This window comes from Oryctolagus cuniculus, chromosome 16, assembly GCF_051225735.1.
Source record: "Oryctolagus cuniculus isolate XC-2025 breed Fujian yellow rabbit chromosome 16, ASM5122573v1, whole genome shotgun sequence".
NCBI lineage: Eukaryota > Metazoa > Chordata > Mammalia > Lagomorpha > Leporidae > Oryctolagus > Oryctolagus cuniculus.
The window spans coordinates 11,438,508-11,456,752 of record NC_142882.1 but is presented as its reverse complement, the minus strand read 5'-3'; the positions used below and the strand labels follow the sequence as shown (position 1 = coordinate 11,456,752).

The window sequence follows — 18,245 nt, the reverse complement described above, 5'->3', positions numbered from 1 at the left end:
AAGGACAGAGATCATTTTTTCAAAAGAGGAAATCCAGGCTGGTGCCGTGGCTCAATAGGCTAATCCTCCACCTGTGGCACCAGCACCCAGGGTTCTAGTCCCAGTCAGGGCACTGGAATCTGTCCCGGTTGCTCCTCTTCCAGTCCAGCTCTCTGCTGTTGCCCGGGAGTGAAGTAGAGTACGGCCCAGCTATTTGGGCCCTGCACCCGCATGGGAGACCAGGAGGAAGCACCTGGCTCCTGGCTTCAGGTCAGTGCGGTGCGGCGGCCACAGCACACCGGCCACAGTAGCCACTGGGGGTGAACCAATGGCAAAAGGAAGACCTTTCTCTCTGTCTCTCTCTCTCACTGTCCACTCTGCCTGTAAAAAAAAAAAAGAGGAAATCCAAATGGCCAACAGACAAACAGACACATGAAAATATGTTCAGGATCACTGGCCATCAGGGAAATGCGAATCAAAACTACAGTGAGGTTTCACCTCACCCTGTTACAAAAAATGAAGAATGAAATGGGAAAAAGATTAGGAGATGGAATGGTTTGCAGGTGGGAGGGTGGTTATGGAGGGAAAATTGCTATAATCCAAAAGTTGTACTTTTGAAGTTTATATTTATTAAATAAAAGTTTTCCAAAAAAGTTAATGAATAGAGATGGAAGTGGTACAGAAAGAGGCAGTGACCCAAATGCATCTATATAAATACCAAAAGTGTTCCTTCATATATTCTAAAACCTTAGGTATATATGATTTGAATAATTATCATACTATGGTACACCCTAATTCAAGAGATTATGATTGACACATTAATCCTTTGTAGATACCATACATATTTGCCTTTGTCACTTTTATTCCATTCAACCCCTCTCTGTGGAGGATCTCAGGTAAGGCCATTATTTCATGCTGTGTTGCCAGAGTGGGACAATCCTAGGGAATTTTTCAAGTGTTTTCCATAACAACAGGGGTTGAATTCCTAATGCATAGTTAGTTCCTAAGTAGTGGAACCCTCATACCCCAGGTTCAGAATCTTAGAAATGGTTTAAACATGAACCATGTACATGTGACTATATGTGTTCATGTCAACAATGTGATATCATTCATTTCTCTGTTGGCCTATATATTTTTGAGTAGTTACCCCAAGTATTGTGCCTACAATATGCTATCATTAGAATATTTTATATAGAATTTAAAGTTCCAGCTTAGATAAGGATGACAGCTTGCTAAAAATATTATTAGCCATACATGTTCCCTGAATCATTGCCATGTTAGAGAGATGTTGGATGAAGTCCAGGAAGCATAAGGCTCAGCTGTCAACCTCCACAAATTCTAGACCCTCCATCTCTCAATTACATGGTGGCCCTTGGAAGTCAGGCCCCTTCCCCACCACTACTGCTACCGTTCTATCAAAGATTCCTCTAGAATTCTATAAAAAATCACATTCTTACCCACTACCTACATGACCCCTTTTTTTCCTGATCTAATGAAATTGTCAAGCATTTCTCTTCTGTTTTATGATATGTTATTTATTCAATTTCTAATTCTTCCTGCACTAAGTACTCTTCACATTTCTTTTTAGGTTGGTGTGTGAGTCTTGTAGAATGGAGGCCTATATGTGAATGAGTGTAATTGGTTGCTACCAGATTTCTCATAGGTAATTGGTACAACCTTGAAGGGCATGATCATGATGGGGAAACTAAACTCAATAAATTTAAGCAAGGAAGTAGAAGATATACAAACTAAGATCTTCATAAGATAAATGGATGTGCACACAAATAAATGCAAAGAAATATGGTATTCATGTATTATAAGTATTAATAGCCTTAAAATATACATAATATGAAAAGGCATATAATAACTTGTTCAAATCATGTCAAAATCCCCATGTCATTTTTCACAGAAGTAGAAAAGAACAAAGGTTACCAAGGCTGGGAGTTTCAATGCTCAGAAGTTAGAGAAATAAAATTTCATTTAGACAAGACCAATGAGTTCAAGTGATGTGTTGCACATCATGGGGAGCCTGGGAACAGCATGCAGTTTACTTGCAAAATGTCTGAGGCAGATGACTTTAATGTGGTTAACCCAAAAAATTGAAGATGATGAGAGGATGTGAGGTAAACACATGGCAAAGAGCTGGATGAACTGATTCACAATGTACACAGATAGCAACTCATTCACTTGGAACCATAAGTCTAGACGATTTAAAGTTAACAATTAAAAACAGGTAAGAAGATTATTAATTAAAAAGGTAGAGGAAACAGCACTCTGGCCTCAGAATCAGCCCTTAAGGCACACGGATCTGGCTGAAAAGCCCATGAGAGTATTACAGGCATGGAAAGCCAAAACACTCTGGCAAAAAAAAAAAAAAAAAAAAAAAAAAAAAAAAAAAAAAAAAAAAAAAAAAAAAAAAAAAAAACAACCTACATGAAAGATCTCTGCGAGTGAGATCCCAGTGAAAAGAACAGGTCATCAAAGAAGGAGGTACCTTTCTCTGAAGGGAGGAGAGAACCTCCACTTTGACTACGACCTTGTCTAAATATGATCAGAGTTGGAGAACTCAAAAGGCTTCCATAGCCTTGGCGACTCATGACAAGAGCCTAGGGTGAGTACTGATGCCATTAACAAGAGTGTCCATTTGTTAAGTCAACAACAGAAGTCACTGTGCACTTACCCCTCATGTGGGATCTCTGTCCTTAATGTGCTGTACATTGTGATTTAATGCTATAACTAGTACTCAAACAGTATTTTCACTTTGTGTTTCTATGGGGGTGCAAACTGTTGAAATCTTTACTTAATATATGCTAAACTGATCTTCTGGATATAAAGAGAATTGAAAATGTATCTTGATGTGAATGGAAGCGGGGAGAGAGAGGGAAAGGGGTGGTTTGGGGGTGGGAGGGAAGTTATGGGGGGAAGCCATTGTAATCATAAGCTGTACTTTGGAAATTCATATTCATTACATAAAAGTTTAAAAAAAGGGTAGAGGAATATTGTTTAGAATGTTTCCTGTAAAAAGTGAGAGAAAATAGACAGCCTGAGAAATCCATGTTTGATACAGAACAGAATTCCTTTCACTTGTCACATGGAAACCATACCAATGCTAAATGCTTGTTAAATGGGGAGAACCTCAGGGAAGTGGGTAACTGGATAAATTGTCTGGAGGGGTATACATGGTGAAAGAATTGGTCCCCTTTTCTGAATATGCCCGTTCATTCTTAATCATGAAGCCAATGTTCCCAGCAGCGTTCTGTAGACTTGAGATTGATATTAGATACAGCAATGAAGAGACTGGGTGGGGAGCACAGAGTCATCAATGATAGACATCAGCCCTTGACTTCTTTCCAACTCATATGTGGAATGATGCAACTAGATATTTTGTTGATCCTAGCATCGACTCTTTCTAAACTTGCCAAACACACCAAGAAGTCCCCTGGAGTAACACTTAACACTTTGTACACAGTCCAATCATTCAGTGGTCCCCAGTGCTTTGTTGGACCATGATGAAATCATACAAGGAGGAGAGGAAAGAGAGTCCAAAACATGTTTTTCCAACATGTTTTCCCCAATAATGGAGGGTGACAGGTGCAGGGCCCCAGGGCTGGGTGATCCCTTGAGTTACTGTGTGGGACACAGTGAAGCAATGAAAAGGCTGAGCTGCAAGTGCTGTGCTGATCACATGGACACCAAGGGCAATGTCTCACTGCATGGACTTCCTTAGAAATAACTCCCTGTAGTTGCTAGTTGTGCCCCTTTCTGACTCACTAGACTTGAAGACAGCGATACTGGGATTCGGCAGTGCCCTGCACAGAGAGCAATTCTCTGCAGGGGATTGAGCCTGCTGACACCTGCCAGCTCCTTGTTCCCTAACCTCAGCTGATGTTCTGGGCTTCATCTCTGCATTGTGAAAACACTGGCAAGATGTTGTCTGTGAGCCTTCTGTGCCTACTCCTGCATACTATACACACTTCACAGGGCATGACTCACAGGGAATGCTATCATTACCTTAAGCCAAGTATCAACCAAGACGGAGACCTGATCTTGGGTGGCTTTTTCCCTCTCTACTATCCAGAAACAGAAACTGAAAAGGTCCAGATATCTTTTTTACATCGTCCCCAGTATAAAACTGTTGTTTCGTGGTAAGTTCAAGATTGTGCATATGTGTTAAGTCTGGTTATTCTTGAATGTGAGTGTATGTTACTATGTCTGTGTTTAATACTTTCTGAGAATGCTGGAAGGTATGCAGAAAGTGGCATAAATGCCAATAAAGAAAGGCATAGGTTCCCTCCACTCTTGTTCCTTCCACACCTTCCTGTTCATTTTTACATTTGTTTCTTAGTCTTTCAGGGACAGAGCAGTGACATCAATAGAAATGTGCCCACTCCATGTAGCCCTGGACATCTTGGGATGAGTCAAAATGTGGGGACTCCAGATCCCATCCCACCTGCATGCATGGAGTGGGCACAGGTGTCCTGAGACACTGAGACCCTGGTCTGGGGTCAGCGTTAGGATTAAGAGGTCATTCTGGGTGTCAGTGCTAACAAGAGCATTGTTGAAATGCACTTGATAGTGAATCAATGTGTGTCTGAGATGTGCCACCATAAACAGACTGTGACAGACTGTGTCTCACCACATGTCAATAACTTAGCCCCAACAGACTGCAGGCATTAAGTCTCTGAAAGTCACAAGGAGAAAGGGGTTTGTCTTCCCCAATTCTTTCGCTTGGATCCTGATGGTTCTCCAGGAATCACACAGAAAATTCTGGGCTTGACGTACCTGTGCAGCATGTGTTTTAGTAACTTTTAACATGGATGTCTGAAGAGGATTAGAAACAAACATCCTGTCTCTGCACCTTTGTTGATGGTGACAGTGGAGTGTGTTTCTGACTCACTGCAGAGAACCACATGCTCATGTGTTCAGAAGAGGGTGAGGCAGAGAGCTGTTGGTTTAAATGGTGTGTGTCTGGCTTTTCCATGCTTTTTGGAATTTAAAGCTTATCCACTCAGCAGATTGCCATGCAGTGTGGGCAACTGATAATGGGCCTGGCAACCTCTGAGGCACAGGGTTACCATGTAATCTCTCATCTCAGGGACACTGGGAGACAGTGAGGACCTGTCTTGTTCATGATCTCAGGGTGAGGTCAGCCCACACCAAAAAGAGGAGGACAGGCTTTGCCCTGCCTTCTGTTCCCCAGGTAGAAAAGTGTCTGGTCACCCTTGTTTGTGCAGACATGCCAGCCTTCATGTGCTTGTCACACTCTAAAATAAAATTATGTATGCTTTAGTCTCCTTTAGTTAATATGGGCCAGATGATTAATTCTTTGTGGACTTTGGCTTCAAGCTCCAGCTTCAATACAATGACTGAACTCCCTTAAAGCTGATGGAAGATGTGTTGTTATTTGCCTACAAGGAGTTATTTTATGTGCAGATCCCACACTTGTTTACCCAGTGTTTGGCCTTTAATTTGGCATTCATTTTGCGTGACTGTATGTAATACTCTAATGATCAATTTCATTTAATAAGCTGCATATTTCTCTGAGAAGATTGGGGTACATCATTGAATAATGAGATAAAGTCTTTTATCAAGATTTTTAAAAGAGTTACCAACTCATTGCTGATAAACCTGTTAATGTTCATCACCCACTCACAAATCCCCATAGTCCTTTTCAGTGTCTCTACATTTTTCATTCTTTCTCTCCTAGTCCATACCACCCATCTGTCTTGTGTGTCTGAGGATCAGTCTGTTATAGCCCCTCCATGTGAACTGATTCATACCCCTTGTGGTCTTTTGTGACTAACATCTTGCAGTGCACCATGTTTTCCTATTTTATCCATGTTGTGGCTTGCAACAACATTTAGTATACTTTTCTCAAAATATCTTAATATCTAGGTCTGCTTTGGTGTCAGACACTCCTGTTTACTTAAAATAACTCTGCATGCCAGGTTCTGTACTTAACAACTCACAACTTTGCATTCAGGAAAAAAAAGAATTAAGCTAGTCAACTTTCAGCTGATAGCACATGCTGTAAATAACCCAGGGTGAATGCAGTATGCCCTTCACAATGAAAAATTCTATTACTAAGACTAAATGTGTAAAAGAAAAAAAGTTTATTCAATGGTTTTAATTTATTATTCAAATAAATAAATTTAAGCTATGGACACATGACAGTAGCATGATTTCTGTGCCAGGTTGACTTCATTTTTAACAAGTAAGTCCTCGACATATCTGAAAATCTCCTTGGATTAAGTGTGTCTAGAATACTGACTTTTATCTGGAGGACAAAATTAAATTTTAAACTCCACATATAAGAACAACATGCACAACACTGTCTGACCCAATAAATACTGTTCAGCTAAAAATAAAGCACTGTCAATTAGAAACTTTTTGAATGTGTTTATAATATTGAGGATAAGGATAAATGACAAACTCTTAATTAAGCCCAAAACAGAAACATAATATCCAATGCAAAGAAACTAAAGGAATGATTGGATGAATATATTGAGTCCCAGGTAACTTATTAACATGTATGACTTTTCTTAGCTTTCAAATTATGGAAGCAATGTAATAAGTTATAAAAGTTCAAAAGAATTCCAAGGGAAGAAGATAAAAGAAATCCATAGTGAGGAAATAGACCATCTACTCTCTCATAAAATGTGAGAGTTCCTAAATTCTCAGAAATCCTATTTTCACTTAAGATATATGTTGTGATTATAGAGTAAATTGAGATTATGTTATATCAAAGATTAAATGAAACAAGAGAAAGGAAGGAGGGATAATTGAGGGAGGGACATATGGTTATCCTCTTAGAATATCTATGAAATATATGAAATCTTTGTATTAATAACAATTTTAAGAACATATATAGAAAACAGGAGGCAACATGCAAGTGTAAAATATGAAATGACAAATGTGAATTCAATAGAGAAAAAAATAAATGGAAACTAAGCAATCATCAGCAATTATCTGACAGATTTCAGGAGTCAAATGTTTACATTCAAGGAAAACAAAATGTTAAATCTGATTTGAGCAAAGCAAAATATTAGAGTAGAAAATTAAAGTGAGGACTAGGGAAAAACAGCTCAGGTGGCCCTGAGAATGTTCTAAAATTTTGGACAACAGATGAGTCAGGTGGTATTCAGCCTACTCCAGAAATTACTGAAAACAGAAATGCTTGCTCCTGGGTGTTGTCTTAGGTTGAACACATCAAAGATTCCCTAGAGGGTTCATGAAGGTGAGAGTGATCATAGACATGGTTTGCTTCAGAGGAGTCCAAGGACCTTGCCAGGATCTTCTAGAGCCCTTGGAACCTCCCTCACACCTCCTCCATGTGCAAGAGCTGTGGCACAACTGAGTGGAAGCCTGAGTCTGACCATTGCTGCTTCAGGGCATGGCTGTGTTGTTGCTCTGAAATCCATGCTCTGAACCTTCTCCCTGATGCTGCCCCTCTTTTTAGGTGGCTGTGGAAGAGCTACCAATACGTGCTGGCCTTCCGCTTTGCCATCCAGGAGATCAATAAGGACCCCCAGCTACTCCCCAACCTGACCCTGGGTTTCAAATTCTTCAATGCCTTTGCCAGTGAACAGTATACCTTATTGAGCTTAGTGTATTGGTTGGCTGGGATGAATCTGGCTTTTCCTAACTACAGCTGCCATGAACAAGGAAGACATGTTGCCATCATTGCTGGAACCACATCAGCATTGTCCATTGAATTTGGAACACTTTTGGAGCTCTACAAAACCCCACAGGTAAATGAGTTGTGAATTTGGAGAACAATAGTTGAATCTCCTCCAACACCATTCTCTCACCTCTGAAAAATGGAAATGGGGCAGCCGAGTGTGCATATTCCACCGTGGTATAGGAGAGATCCCATGGATTTTTCAGGGACATGAGATTATTAACAAGGGAAGGATAAGGAATAAAGGCAAATAGCAGGGTATGTTGACCATATTTCCTTTTTTTAACAGGCAGAGTGGACAGAGAGAGAGAGAGAGAGAGAGGTCTTCCTTTGCCATTGGTTCACCCTCCAAAGGCCGCTGCAGCCAGTGCACTGCGGCCGGCGCACCGCACTGATCTGATGGCAGGAGCCAGGTGCTTATCCTGGTCTCCCATGGGGTGCAGGGCCCAAGCACTTGGGCCATCCTCCACTGCACTCCCTGGCCACAGCAGAGAGCTAGCCTGGAAGAGGGGCAACTGGGACAGAATCCAGTGCCCCAACCTGGACTAGAATCCAGTGTGCTGGTGCTGCAAGGTGGAGGTTTAGCCTAGTGAGCCACAGCGCCGGCTGACCATATTCTTAATATTCCTGTCTAGGGCCTGTGTAACCATCTCCCACCTGCTGGAAGCATTGACTATCTAATAGTCACACCTCTATGCCTCATAAAAAATGTCCACAGCACACAGACATGCCCCATCCTAGGACAGCACTGTCTCAGGTGGCACCCAGAGATCTAAGACTAATGGATATGGGGATCTACCTCTTGGTTCTCTTTGGGAAAACACTGAGTGTAACAGTGAAAAATTATTTTTAAAAAGACTTCTATATGTGTTTATCTAAATGGCAAAGCAATAGAGAAAGAAGGAAAGGCACATACACATACACACAGAGGTGGGGTGGATCTCCTATTCCACAGGGTCACTCCCCAAACTCCCACAACAGCTAGATCTGAGCCAGCCAGCAGCTAGCAGCCAGCAGCCAGCAGCCAGCAGCCAGCAGCCACTATCTCCTTCCAGTTATTCCACATGGTAGAAAGGGGCCTAGTACTTGTGTAACACATTGCTGAATGCTCAGGCACATTGGCAGGCAAGTAGATCGGAAGCATATTAGCCAGGACTTGAACTGACAATTTAAAATTGGATGCTGGTATCATCATTGATAGGCTAACACACAGTGCCACAAGGCTGGCTCCACCATGGAGTGTTGAGACTCATATCCAGTTATACTGGAGCTCAACCAATCATGTTTTCAATCCTAATTAGTCACAAGCACACAGATTGATTTTTTTCACATTCTCAGTGGCCATGCCATATACAACTCTACATATCAAACATGTGGACATTGAATTCAATCTTCAGGAGACAGCGAAGCAGCCAGTCAGACAAGGGGCTCCAATATAACCAGCTCTGCTGGTTTGCTCACCAAATGTCTGCCATGATGTTGGGCTGAGTCTGCCAGAGCAGATGTGTAGAACCAGGAAGTCATTCCACATGAATTCCATGACCCAATGACTTGAGACATTATCACTTCCTCCTTAGGTCTGCACCAGTATCTAAAAAATACTTCCCAAGGGACACACTACACAAGAAAATGTGCCTGCCAAACATAGGCCACATGGTGAGCGGAAGTTTCTGTTTTGGAAAAATTATTTTGCCCCAAATCAAAGAGGGTTGGTAATTGTATTCTTGGAGACAATGCAGGATTCCTGTGGTAATCAGTGTACACCAAATACCAAGAGATCAACACAGTAGAGATTTCTGTCTAAAGTTATCTACCATGGAGAAGGTGGCTCTGCTCCACCAGTCACCCTGGGCAAGGATGTGGGAAAGACCACTGGCTGGGTGAAGCAGCATCCAAAGTTATTCCTCAGTCCCCACTGCAGGACATGAAGAGCATACAGAAACTGACAGATTTTCCTTAAAGCTAAGGATGAGGAGTCACATTTATTAACCTAAAGTAATGTGCATGTGAAGCATGGTCTTCTCTGTGGTCAATATAGCACGATTTTTCATCTCACTGCACTTTTTCTTTTCACACAATAGTAACCTACTTAAAGCTCACCTTGGGGAGATTTTTTTTCACTCACTTCCAAGTGAGATAAGACAAATCTCACAAAAATGTGATCATGTTTTTCTTTGCTTTCAGCTCACCTATGGCCCTTTTGATCCCATGCTAAATGATAAGGACCAGTTTCCCTCACTCTATCAGATGGCCACCAGTGACAGCTCTTTGGGCCATGGAATGATCTCCTTGTTGCTGCATTTTGGCTGGATGTGGGTGGCTCTCTTTGTGTCTGATGACATGAAGGGAGAGCAGTTCCTTCAGTACTTTGAAGCAGAGATGCTCAAGAAAGGTATCTGTGTGGCCTTTACAGTGAAGCTCCCTGTCACAAAGAAGTTGTATGGGGATAGTGATCTCACTTTCATGAGTAGCATCAGAGCTTCATCTGCAAATGTGCATATACTCTATGGTGATGTAAGAGGTCTCATCATTGTGGATATTTCAGTGAGGTCCTTTTTAACCATGGGGAAGGTGTGGATCTTGACATCAAAGTGGGATCTTGTTATGTCTGAGACAAACCACATGTTGCACTCTCTACATGGAGGCTTCTCATTTTCACCCCACAAGGAAGAAATCCCTGGCCTCCAACATTTTGTCAAGATGGCAAACCCTTCCCACTACCCAGAAGACTTTTACTTTAGTAAATTATGGCTTTTCCATCTGGACTGCTCACTTGCAGGGTCATTTTGTGGACGTATTGGAACCTGCTCACGAAATACTTCCTTAGAGTTTCTTCCAGGACATATTGACCTGTTGACCATATCTGACTCCAGCTATTTAGTCTACAATGCTGTCTACACAGTGGCTCATGTCCTCCATAAAATGCTTTTGGAGAAAGTAGAAATGGGATCTCCAGGAGAAGCAGCCCAGCCCATGATTCTTCCCTGGCAGGTAAACCTCCCTTAGAACAGAACAAGCACTGGCCACTTGATGGAATCTAGAGATGTTTTATTGAGGTACAGCATCATGACCCTGCTTTTCATCTCAAGTTCAGAGAGATTAGGTACAAAAGAATGTGGGCTCTTTCTTTTGGTTAGTGGTATATCTGTGATTGTTGGCTTTGGCTGGAAATTTCAGTCACTGTAGATTTTGAATGTTTACTTTCTAATCAGAAATCATATTAGGAAAGTTTCTAATGCTGGCTGAAATACTGTAAAGTATACAATGAAACACATGAGTAAACAACAGATAAAAAGTTGTCATTCCCTAATATTCTTTGGAATTTATATAAAGCCAAAAAAGACATATTGACCAATTATTTTTCATTTCTATTCATTTTTCATTTGTAAAATTTAACAATTTTGGCATCCTGCTACGTGTACATCACATGTAGATATTTATATATATTCATATATACAGCTTTTTCTTGGAATAGGACTATTAAATTAAAAAGGTGAGGGATTAATGACAATGTTCCTAATAAAGGGAAATTAGGGTATATATCATATACATGGTATGCTTCATGGAAACAACATGCTAGGATATCATCACAGTGTTTGTACTCTGTATATTAACTTGAACAAATCAGAAAAACATCTGATGTTTCTTTCCTGGGCCTGCAGTATCTCACTCAGCATAGTGATCTTCAATTCCATGTATTTTGTTGCAAATATTGATCAAATCTATAATTGATTAATTATACATAATATAAATTAATTATATACATTATGTAATTATATAATATAGTACACAATTAATTATTATATCAATAATTAACTATTATATAATTGATTTTAGATCAATAATTAATTATTGATTAATAAATTGATCTATAATTCTGTATAATCTGTGGCCTCAGCCCTTAATGAGATAAGATACTTTTTGTGAAAATAGACATGGATTTCACATAATATCCTAAACATGATAGGAAATGGATGGGAAATAAAGCATGTTAGACCAATTGTCCTTACAAACTCTGCAGCAATCAGGGAGCATGGACTGTAGTCCCATTTCTTACACATGAGACTACTGAGGATGCACGTAAGCACAGGATATGCCCTCTGGATTACAAATGAATCTGTCTGGGTTTTAACCCTAGCTTACATAATCCATTCCCTATATATAGAATGTATTTAGGAACTTCTGTTTGTGTATGCAAAGGACAAATACATTCATAAATTTGCAGAATAAATTAAATAAGTGTGATATGTAGAAAAGGTAAAATGTATATGCAAAAATTAACATGAGAAAGTTTACTTCATAAATTAATTATATTTTACTCATAAGAAGCATATTTTATAATCCACATGATTAGAGTCAAACCTTGGTAAAGAAAATGAATTTTTCAAGAAGGCTTCCATAGATATAATTTTGAATTATTTGTGAATTTTGTCCTCTACATTACTTAAAAATTAAGTGAAAACTGTTTAAAAAATAAGAACTTAGTTGTATCCCATAGCAGGTGTGTTGTGATCTAGAAGGTCCAAGGTTAACACATACTATATAAAACATAATAAGCTTTCAAAGATTTGAAATTTTGCCTTTAGTCATACCATACTTCCTGATATGTCAAAGATAGTCACAGTCATCACAATAAGTGACCCAAAACCAAAGAAAGGAAGAACACCATGTTGTACCACATTCAACCTGTGTTAAGGTATACCTTATAAGGTATAAGACATATTGCTGATATATGTAATGTACATAATGTACATATTTATAAATATGGACCTCTGAGGTGTTACCAGTTGTCTTGAGTCTCTTGATGGAAAATATCTTATGAAACGATCATGCATAAATCTCTAATTTTTCCCCAACCAAAATACACTAATCATCAACTATATTTTGAACCTTATGAAGAACTTATGTAGATGCACACTTGTGATATATCACAACACCTATCAAGTTATTTCAGTAGCCATCTATGTGGTTCCAAACTAGTAACAGTGAAGTTAGATTCCACAAAGCCCCAACCAATCTTTCATGACCAAGGCTGCAATAGAGCCTATGCTCCAGTCAACCTCTGGACCAAAAACTATAGTTTTCTGATTGGGGACAATCACTCTTTGATGTTTTATTGAGGGAGCAGAGGAGTACCTGAACCCAGGAGATGTTTAACCATCCAAAGAAAACTAATGTTCTACCAAATGGAAAAAATGAATGCAGAAGACAAGAAAGAGGGCTTGTTTAGAGCATCTGACTTCCAACAACTAATTTGGATGTGCTCTGTATTTCGATTATATCTGTCCTCCAGCTCCATCCATTTCTTAGGAAAATCCAATTTACAAACAGCGCTGGAGATGATGTATCCTTCCATGAAACAAGAAACCACATGGTGCATTACTATATCCAGAACGTTGTGAATTTTCCTAGTGGTCTTCGTTTGCTTATTAAAATTGGAGAGTTTTCCTCCAAGAATCCACATGAACAAAGCTTACTTATCAATGAAGAGATGATAGAATGGCCTGTTGCATTCAAAGTGGTATGATTCTCTTTTGACAAGGAATACCCATAGAGAGATCCGTGAGTAGTCTTGTGAGGAGATTAAGTGTGAAATGATCAGGTTCCTTTGTAATCCTTGGGAATCAGGGTCAGTGAAACAGGAGTGGTAATAGTTGAAATACTGAAATGGATGTCTAGGTATTGACCACAGGTACAGGAGGAGGGGATATAGTTGTGACTTTCAATTGAAGACCAAGGTGTTATGTAGTGAGGAGGGCTCTACTGACATCCTTCATGGTGGCTGATAATAAACCAAACCATGATCATGCTTCTCTTTTTCCTTCAGACTCCTCGATCTGTGTGTAGCCAGAGCTGTGGTCCTGGATTCAGGAAAATGTCACAGGAAGGAAGACCTATCTGCTGCTATACTTGTGTTTTGTGTCCTGAGAGAGAAATTGCCAATCAGACAGGTAGAAAATTTCCAATCCATAATTTATGGTCCTAATTAATTCTCCACAAAAGGGAAACCAAAGAGTTTCAGTAGGACCCAGTGAATTTTTAGTGCATCATTTTTTCTATGCACATATGTACTTGTTAATTCAATATATCAATTTATGATCACTACAGCTATTTCTTTATGTTTAAGCTGTTGTCTGGTGGTGCTCATTCTAGAAAGTCAACTTTAGCACTGATGCTAAAAGACATCACAACACATTAGATGAGTCATCATCTGAGATTTGCAGGTGGAACCTGCTATATTGCAGCTGAGAAATTCAGGAAGCATAATAATCAAGACTTTCTATTGGTGCCTGTAGATCATGAAACCAATTCATCTTTACAAACACATGATAAGCACAGAGCAAGCGCTTGTATGTCATCATGGAAATACCATATTTCTTCCTGCACTTTCATTAATCTTGTGCATGGTATTAAGGATGTCTAATTAGTACCACAGTTACATTTAGATTTCTAGAATTTATTAAAGGAAAAATTCAAGGTGAAGTATGAATATCACATCCTGCTATAATATGAAGTTTGGCATACTCATTAAAAATGTTTGAACAAGACAAACATAAAAAGAATTACCTATCAAACAAAATGTACCGAGAATGTAAAAACTATGCAAGGTCTCATTGAGAAATAATTTCTTTTTTTCAAAATATTAGAAATAGACCTAGTAATGATTTGATTACCTCCAAAAGAGCATCTCAATTCCCATTGTGTTAGCAGTAGCAACCATCTGGCTTTATTCATTTCCTAGAGGAAATAAATAGTTTTGGACATGGAGAAGATAACAGAACAGAGTTAACCTATGCTTTTTTTTTAACAAAAATTCAATAACAAGTAAAAAGAATTAAAAAAAACTAATTCTGGAAACATGTTGTAAAACAATACTTGCTTGTATGTGCAAATACTGTGTAAAGTATCTGAGATTGAAGACAGAGCCTCTGGAGACCCCAAGAGGAGGAATGAGTACTTCAAGATAAGAAATCCAGAAAGATTTACTCTAAATTACATTGGGATCTTGTATGATTGAAGAAGTATCATCTACAAAACCTAAATCAAAACCTTATGACAAGTATAGCCAGACCCCAATATCATCATCTGTATTTTTTATGATTTATTTATTTGAAAATCAAATTGACACAGAGAAAAGGAGAGGCAGAGAGAGAGAGAGAGAGAGAGAGAGAGAGAGAGATTCTTCCATCTGTCGGTTCACTCTCCATTTGGCCCCTATAGCCAGGGTGGCACTGATCCAAAGCCAGGATCCAGGAGCTTCTTCTGGGTCTCTCATGTGGATGCAGGGGCCCAACCAAGGACTTGGACCACTCTCTATTGCTTCCCCAGGCCATAACCAAGTGCTGGATTGGAAGTGGAGCAGCCAGGACTTGAACCGGGGCCCATATGGGATGCTGGCATTGCAGGAGGCAGCTTTACCTGCTATGCCACAGCGCCGGAGCCCATCTTCTGTATTTAACTAAAACAGAGATATGTCCATTCATTGACTTGTCTCTATGACTTATTTCTTGCCATACTGGCACTGAAGTGTTATTTCAAGAGAGACAACATGATGTCCAGAGCTGACGTTTTTCCCCACCATCCACAAGAACAATGGGGTAACAAGCCATGATTTCATGAAAATGAGTGAAAAGTTCAAAAAATACAAAATAAAAAATTACTCAGAGTTTCTACGATTATTTTAAACTTTAATATGTATAAGTGAAATGGACACTTTGTTTTGGTTATTGTTTATAGCCTTTGCCTCCATTCCCACTGAACTATAGTCTTATTAATTTTTACTTGTTGAATTCTTGATTTAGTGGAGTTTTAAGCCTTTGACTATAATGTAAATTAAAAATATGCTATTTCAAAAAATAAAAAGGAAGAAATGAAGGAAGGAATTAAGAAAAAGAAGAAAAGAAGAAAGGAAAAGAGAAAAAAGAAAGGAAAGGAGGGAGGGACGGAGGAAGGTAGAGGTGAGGTGGAGAAAAGGAAGTATCTTAAAATGGTACCAATGAATGGAATGTTAGCTCTTTTGCTTTTATTAATATCATACTAACATGAGAATTGGTGAGAATTATGTTATAGTAATTATCATGCAATTGTGACCCTGAGAATGTAATATATTAATAAATTCATTTTGAAATTAATTTATACTATGTACTAACTTGAAAAATATCTAATTTCTCAATCAATAACTTGATAAATTATCAATTGCACTCAAATTTCTTTATTTATAAAAAACACCTCTGTTCAAATCCAAATATTGCTTACTTGATAAAATGCACCTCAAGATTACATTAAAATTGAAACAAGGTTCTCAAGGAAATAAAAATATAAAATGAGAAAAGACTTTTTCTGCAGATATCAAGTAGTATGCAGTCAGGAAATGCTAGCAATTGGAGTATTGATGATGGTAAGTTTATCTTGTGAGGTTTGGGTTATTTATTTCTGTGTCTGAAGCATGGAGATACAGGATGTGACATGAGGCTGACTTAGGAGATAGTACAGACAAAGGCTGGAAAGCATCCATGCTCGTGGGAACAGCACTGTGTCACAGGATGAGTTAACCGAGCCCCCATCTCCTGAAGGTGTTGTTTGAATGAGTTTATTCCAATCTGCCGATGGGCATGCTCCCTGGTCAGCAATGCAGAAACCTGATTGGGTGTGCCCTGGTATACATCACAAGCTCCCACTGGCATTGCAGAGTTGACCATTTTTGACAATAGGAAAAAATTCAAAATTTCTGCAAAGTAAAAATTCAGTATTTCTCCTTCATCAGATGCAAAGCAGTGCATGCAGTGTTCAGACGATGAGTACCCAAACCAGGAAAGAAGTCGCTGCCTCCCTAAACTGGTGACCTTCTTAGCCTTTGAAGAATCCCTGGGGATGGCTCTGGCCTGCATGGCTCTGTGCTTCTCTGTCCTCACAGCTGCAGTCCTCTGGGTCTTTGTGAAGCACCGAGACACTCCCATTGTCAAGGCCAATAACAGGACCCTCAGCTACATCCTGCTTATCACCCTCCTCCTGTGCTTCCTCTGCTCCTTACTCTTCGTTGGCCGTCCCAACACAGCCACCTGCCTCCTGCAACAAATAGCATTTGGCCTTGTGTTCACAGTGGCTCTTTCCACTGTGCTGGCCAAGACCATCACTGTGATTCTGGCCTTCAAGGTTACAAAACCTGGAAGAACAATGAGGAGATTGCTGGTATCAGGCATATATAACTCTGTTATACCCATCTGCTCCTTGATCCAACTGGCTCTCTGTGGCATCTGGTTGGGAACCTATCCTCCTTTTATTGAGTTAGATACACACTCTGAGCTTGACCACATCATCCTGGTGTGCAACAAGGGCTCGGCCACTGCCTTCTACTGTGTCCTGGGCTACCTGGGCTCCTTGGCCTTGGCCAGCTTCACTGTAGCTTTCCTAGCCAGGAATCTGCCTGACACCTTCAATGAAGCCAAGTTCCTGACGTTCAGCATGCTGGTGTTCTGCAGTGTCTGGGTGACCTTCCTGCCTGTCTACCACAGCACCAAGGGGAAGGTCATGGTGGCCGTGGAGGTCTTCTCCATCTTGGCCTCCAGTGCAGGGCTCCTAGGCTGCATCTTTTTTCCCAAGTGCTATGTTATTCTTATTAGACCTGAGAAGAACACTTTGAAAGGCTTAAAGAAAAAAGCAAGTTCTAAAGGATTCTAAATTTTTTCCACTTGTTTTATTATCATATATTTAGAGTTTAGTACCAAGAATCCACTCTGAAATAGCATTCCAGAAATATGGGGGAACTAAAATTGATTTTTCCTTTAAAAACTTATTGTATTGGACATTATCCTAGCATTCTGAGTGCATGGCATAAATTTCTACCTTTGGCTTTGGCTCCTGACATGGACGTCTGACTCCTGGGGACCCTGGAAGGAAGGGTTGAATCTTCATGTTAACTTGGTCCTGGCCACCTATGTGAAAAACTGGGGTCTGACTGCCTGTTGTTGGTTGTAGCCTCAGTCCAGGACAGGCATGGGGTTGTGTTTCTCTCCCTCTCAGAGTTAGTAATGGATTTTAGAGAAAAATTTTATATTGAGTAAAAATAAATTATGATGTAAATTTTCATCCAGGCTACAACGACAATGTTATTTTATATTAAAAGGCTATCCCTGAAATGGTGGAGACTGAATTAATTTATATTTTTTATCAATGTACAGACAATGTAATTGTTCATATTTGCTAAGACATCTAATTATACAAGCTTTATGTTCTGTTTGCCCTGGCTATTGAGTGCTTGACATCTCTTTGTTGACATTGTCATTTAAGTGAGATTCCTTTTCCAGACACGGGAGGTGCTTGGTCATACAGTGTTCCTCTGTAGAGATATTGTGTTGCCCAAAATATCTTAATAAATTCTCATTGTTGAGCTATTTTGAAATGATGTCTTTATCAAACATATATGGAATATTCATTTAAACATGGCACCGAATCATTAACTGTATGTTCTTTCATCAATATATTGGTTTTTGTTTTTGTCTTTGTTTTAAGTTTTATTTTTTCACTTGCACATGCGACACAATGTTGTTTTTATTAATGTGAAATTCTCATAGCTAAGATGAACCAA

General features: G+C 39.5%; 1 protein-coding gene across 1 annotated transcript; it reads left to right on the top strand.

Moving 5' to 3' along the window:
• The first annotated feature begins 3,267 nt into the window (after nt 1-3,267).
• LOC149121473 (vomeronasal type-2 receptor 116-like) lies at nt 3,268-17,338 on the top strand. Its single transcript, XM_089315524.1, has 5 exons — nt 3,268-3,423; nt 9,845-10,651; nt 12,954-13,181; nt 13,488-13,611; nt 16,425-17,338. Exons 1-5 carry the CDS (start codon nt 3,268-3,270, stop codon nt 17,336-17,338), a joined length of 2,229 nt encoding a protein of 742 aa, XP_089171650.1.
• The last annotated feature ends 907 nt before the right edge of the window (nt 17,339-18,245 follow it).

What these genes read in the sequence shown, in the direction of transcription:
- LOC149121473 (XM_089315524.1), top strand. Translation starts at nt 3,268, where the DNA reads ATGAAGAGACTGGGTGGGGAGCACAGAGTCATCAATGATAGACATCAG. An exon ending in GGCCTGTTGCATTCAAAGTG is followed by an intron (nt 13,182 to 13,487) that starts GTATGATTCTCT and finishes TTTTTCCTTCAG; the next exon opens with ACTCCTCGATCTGTGTGTAG. An exon ending in AGAAATTGCCAATCAGACAG is followed by an intron (nt 13,612 to 16,424) that starts GTAGAAAATTTC and finishes CTCCTTCATCAG; the next exon opens with ATGCAAAGCAGTGCATGCAG.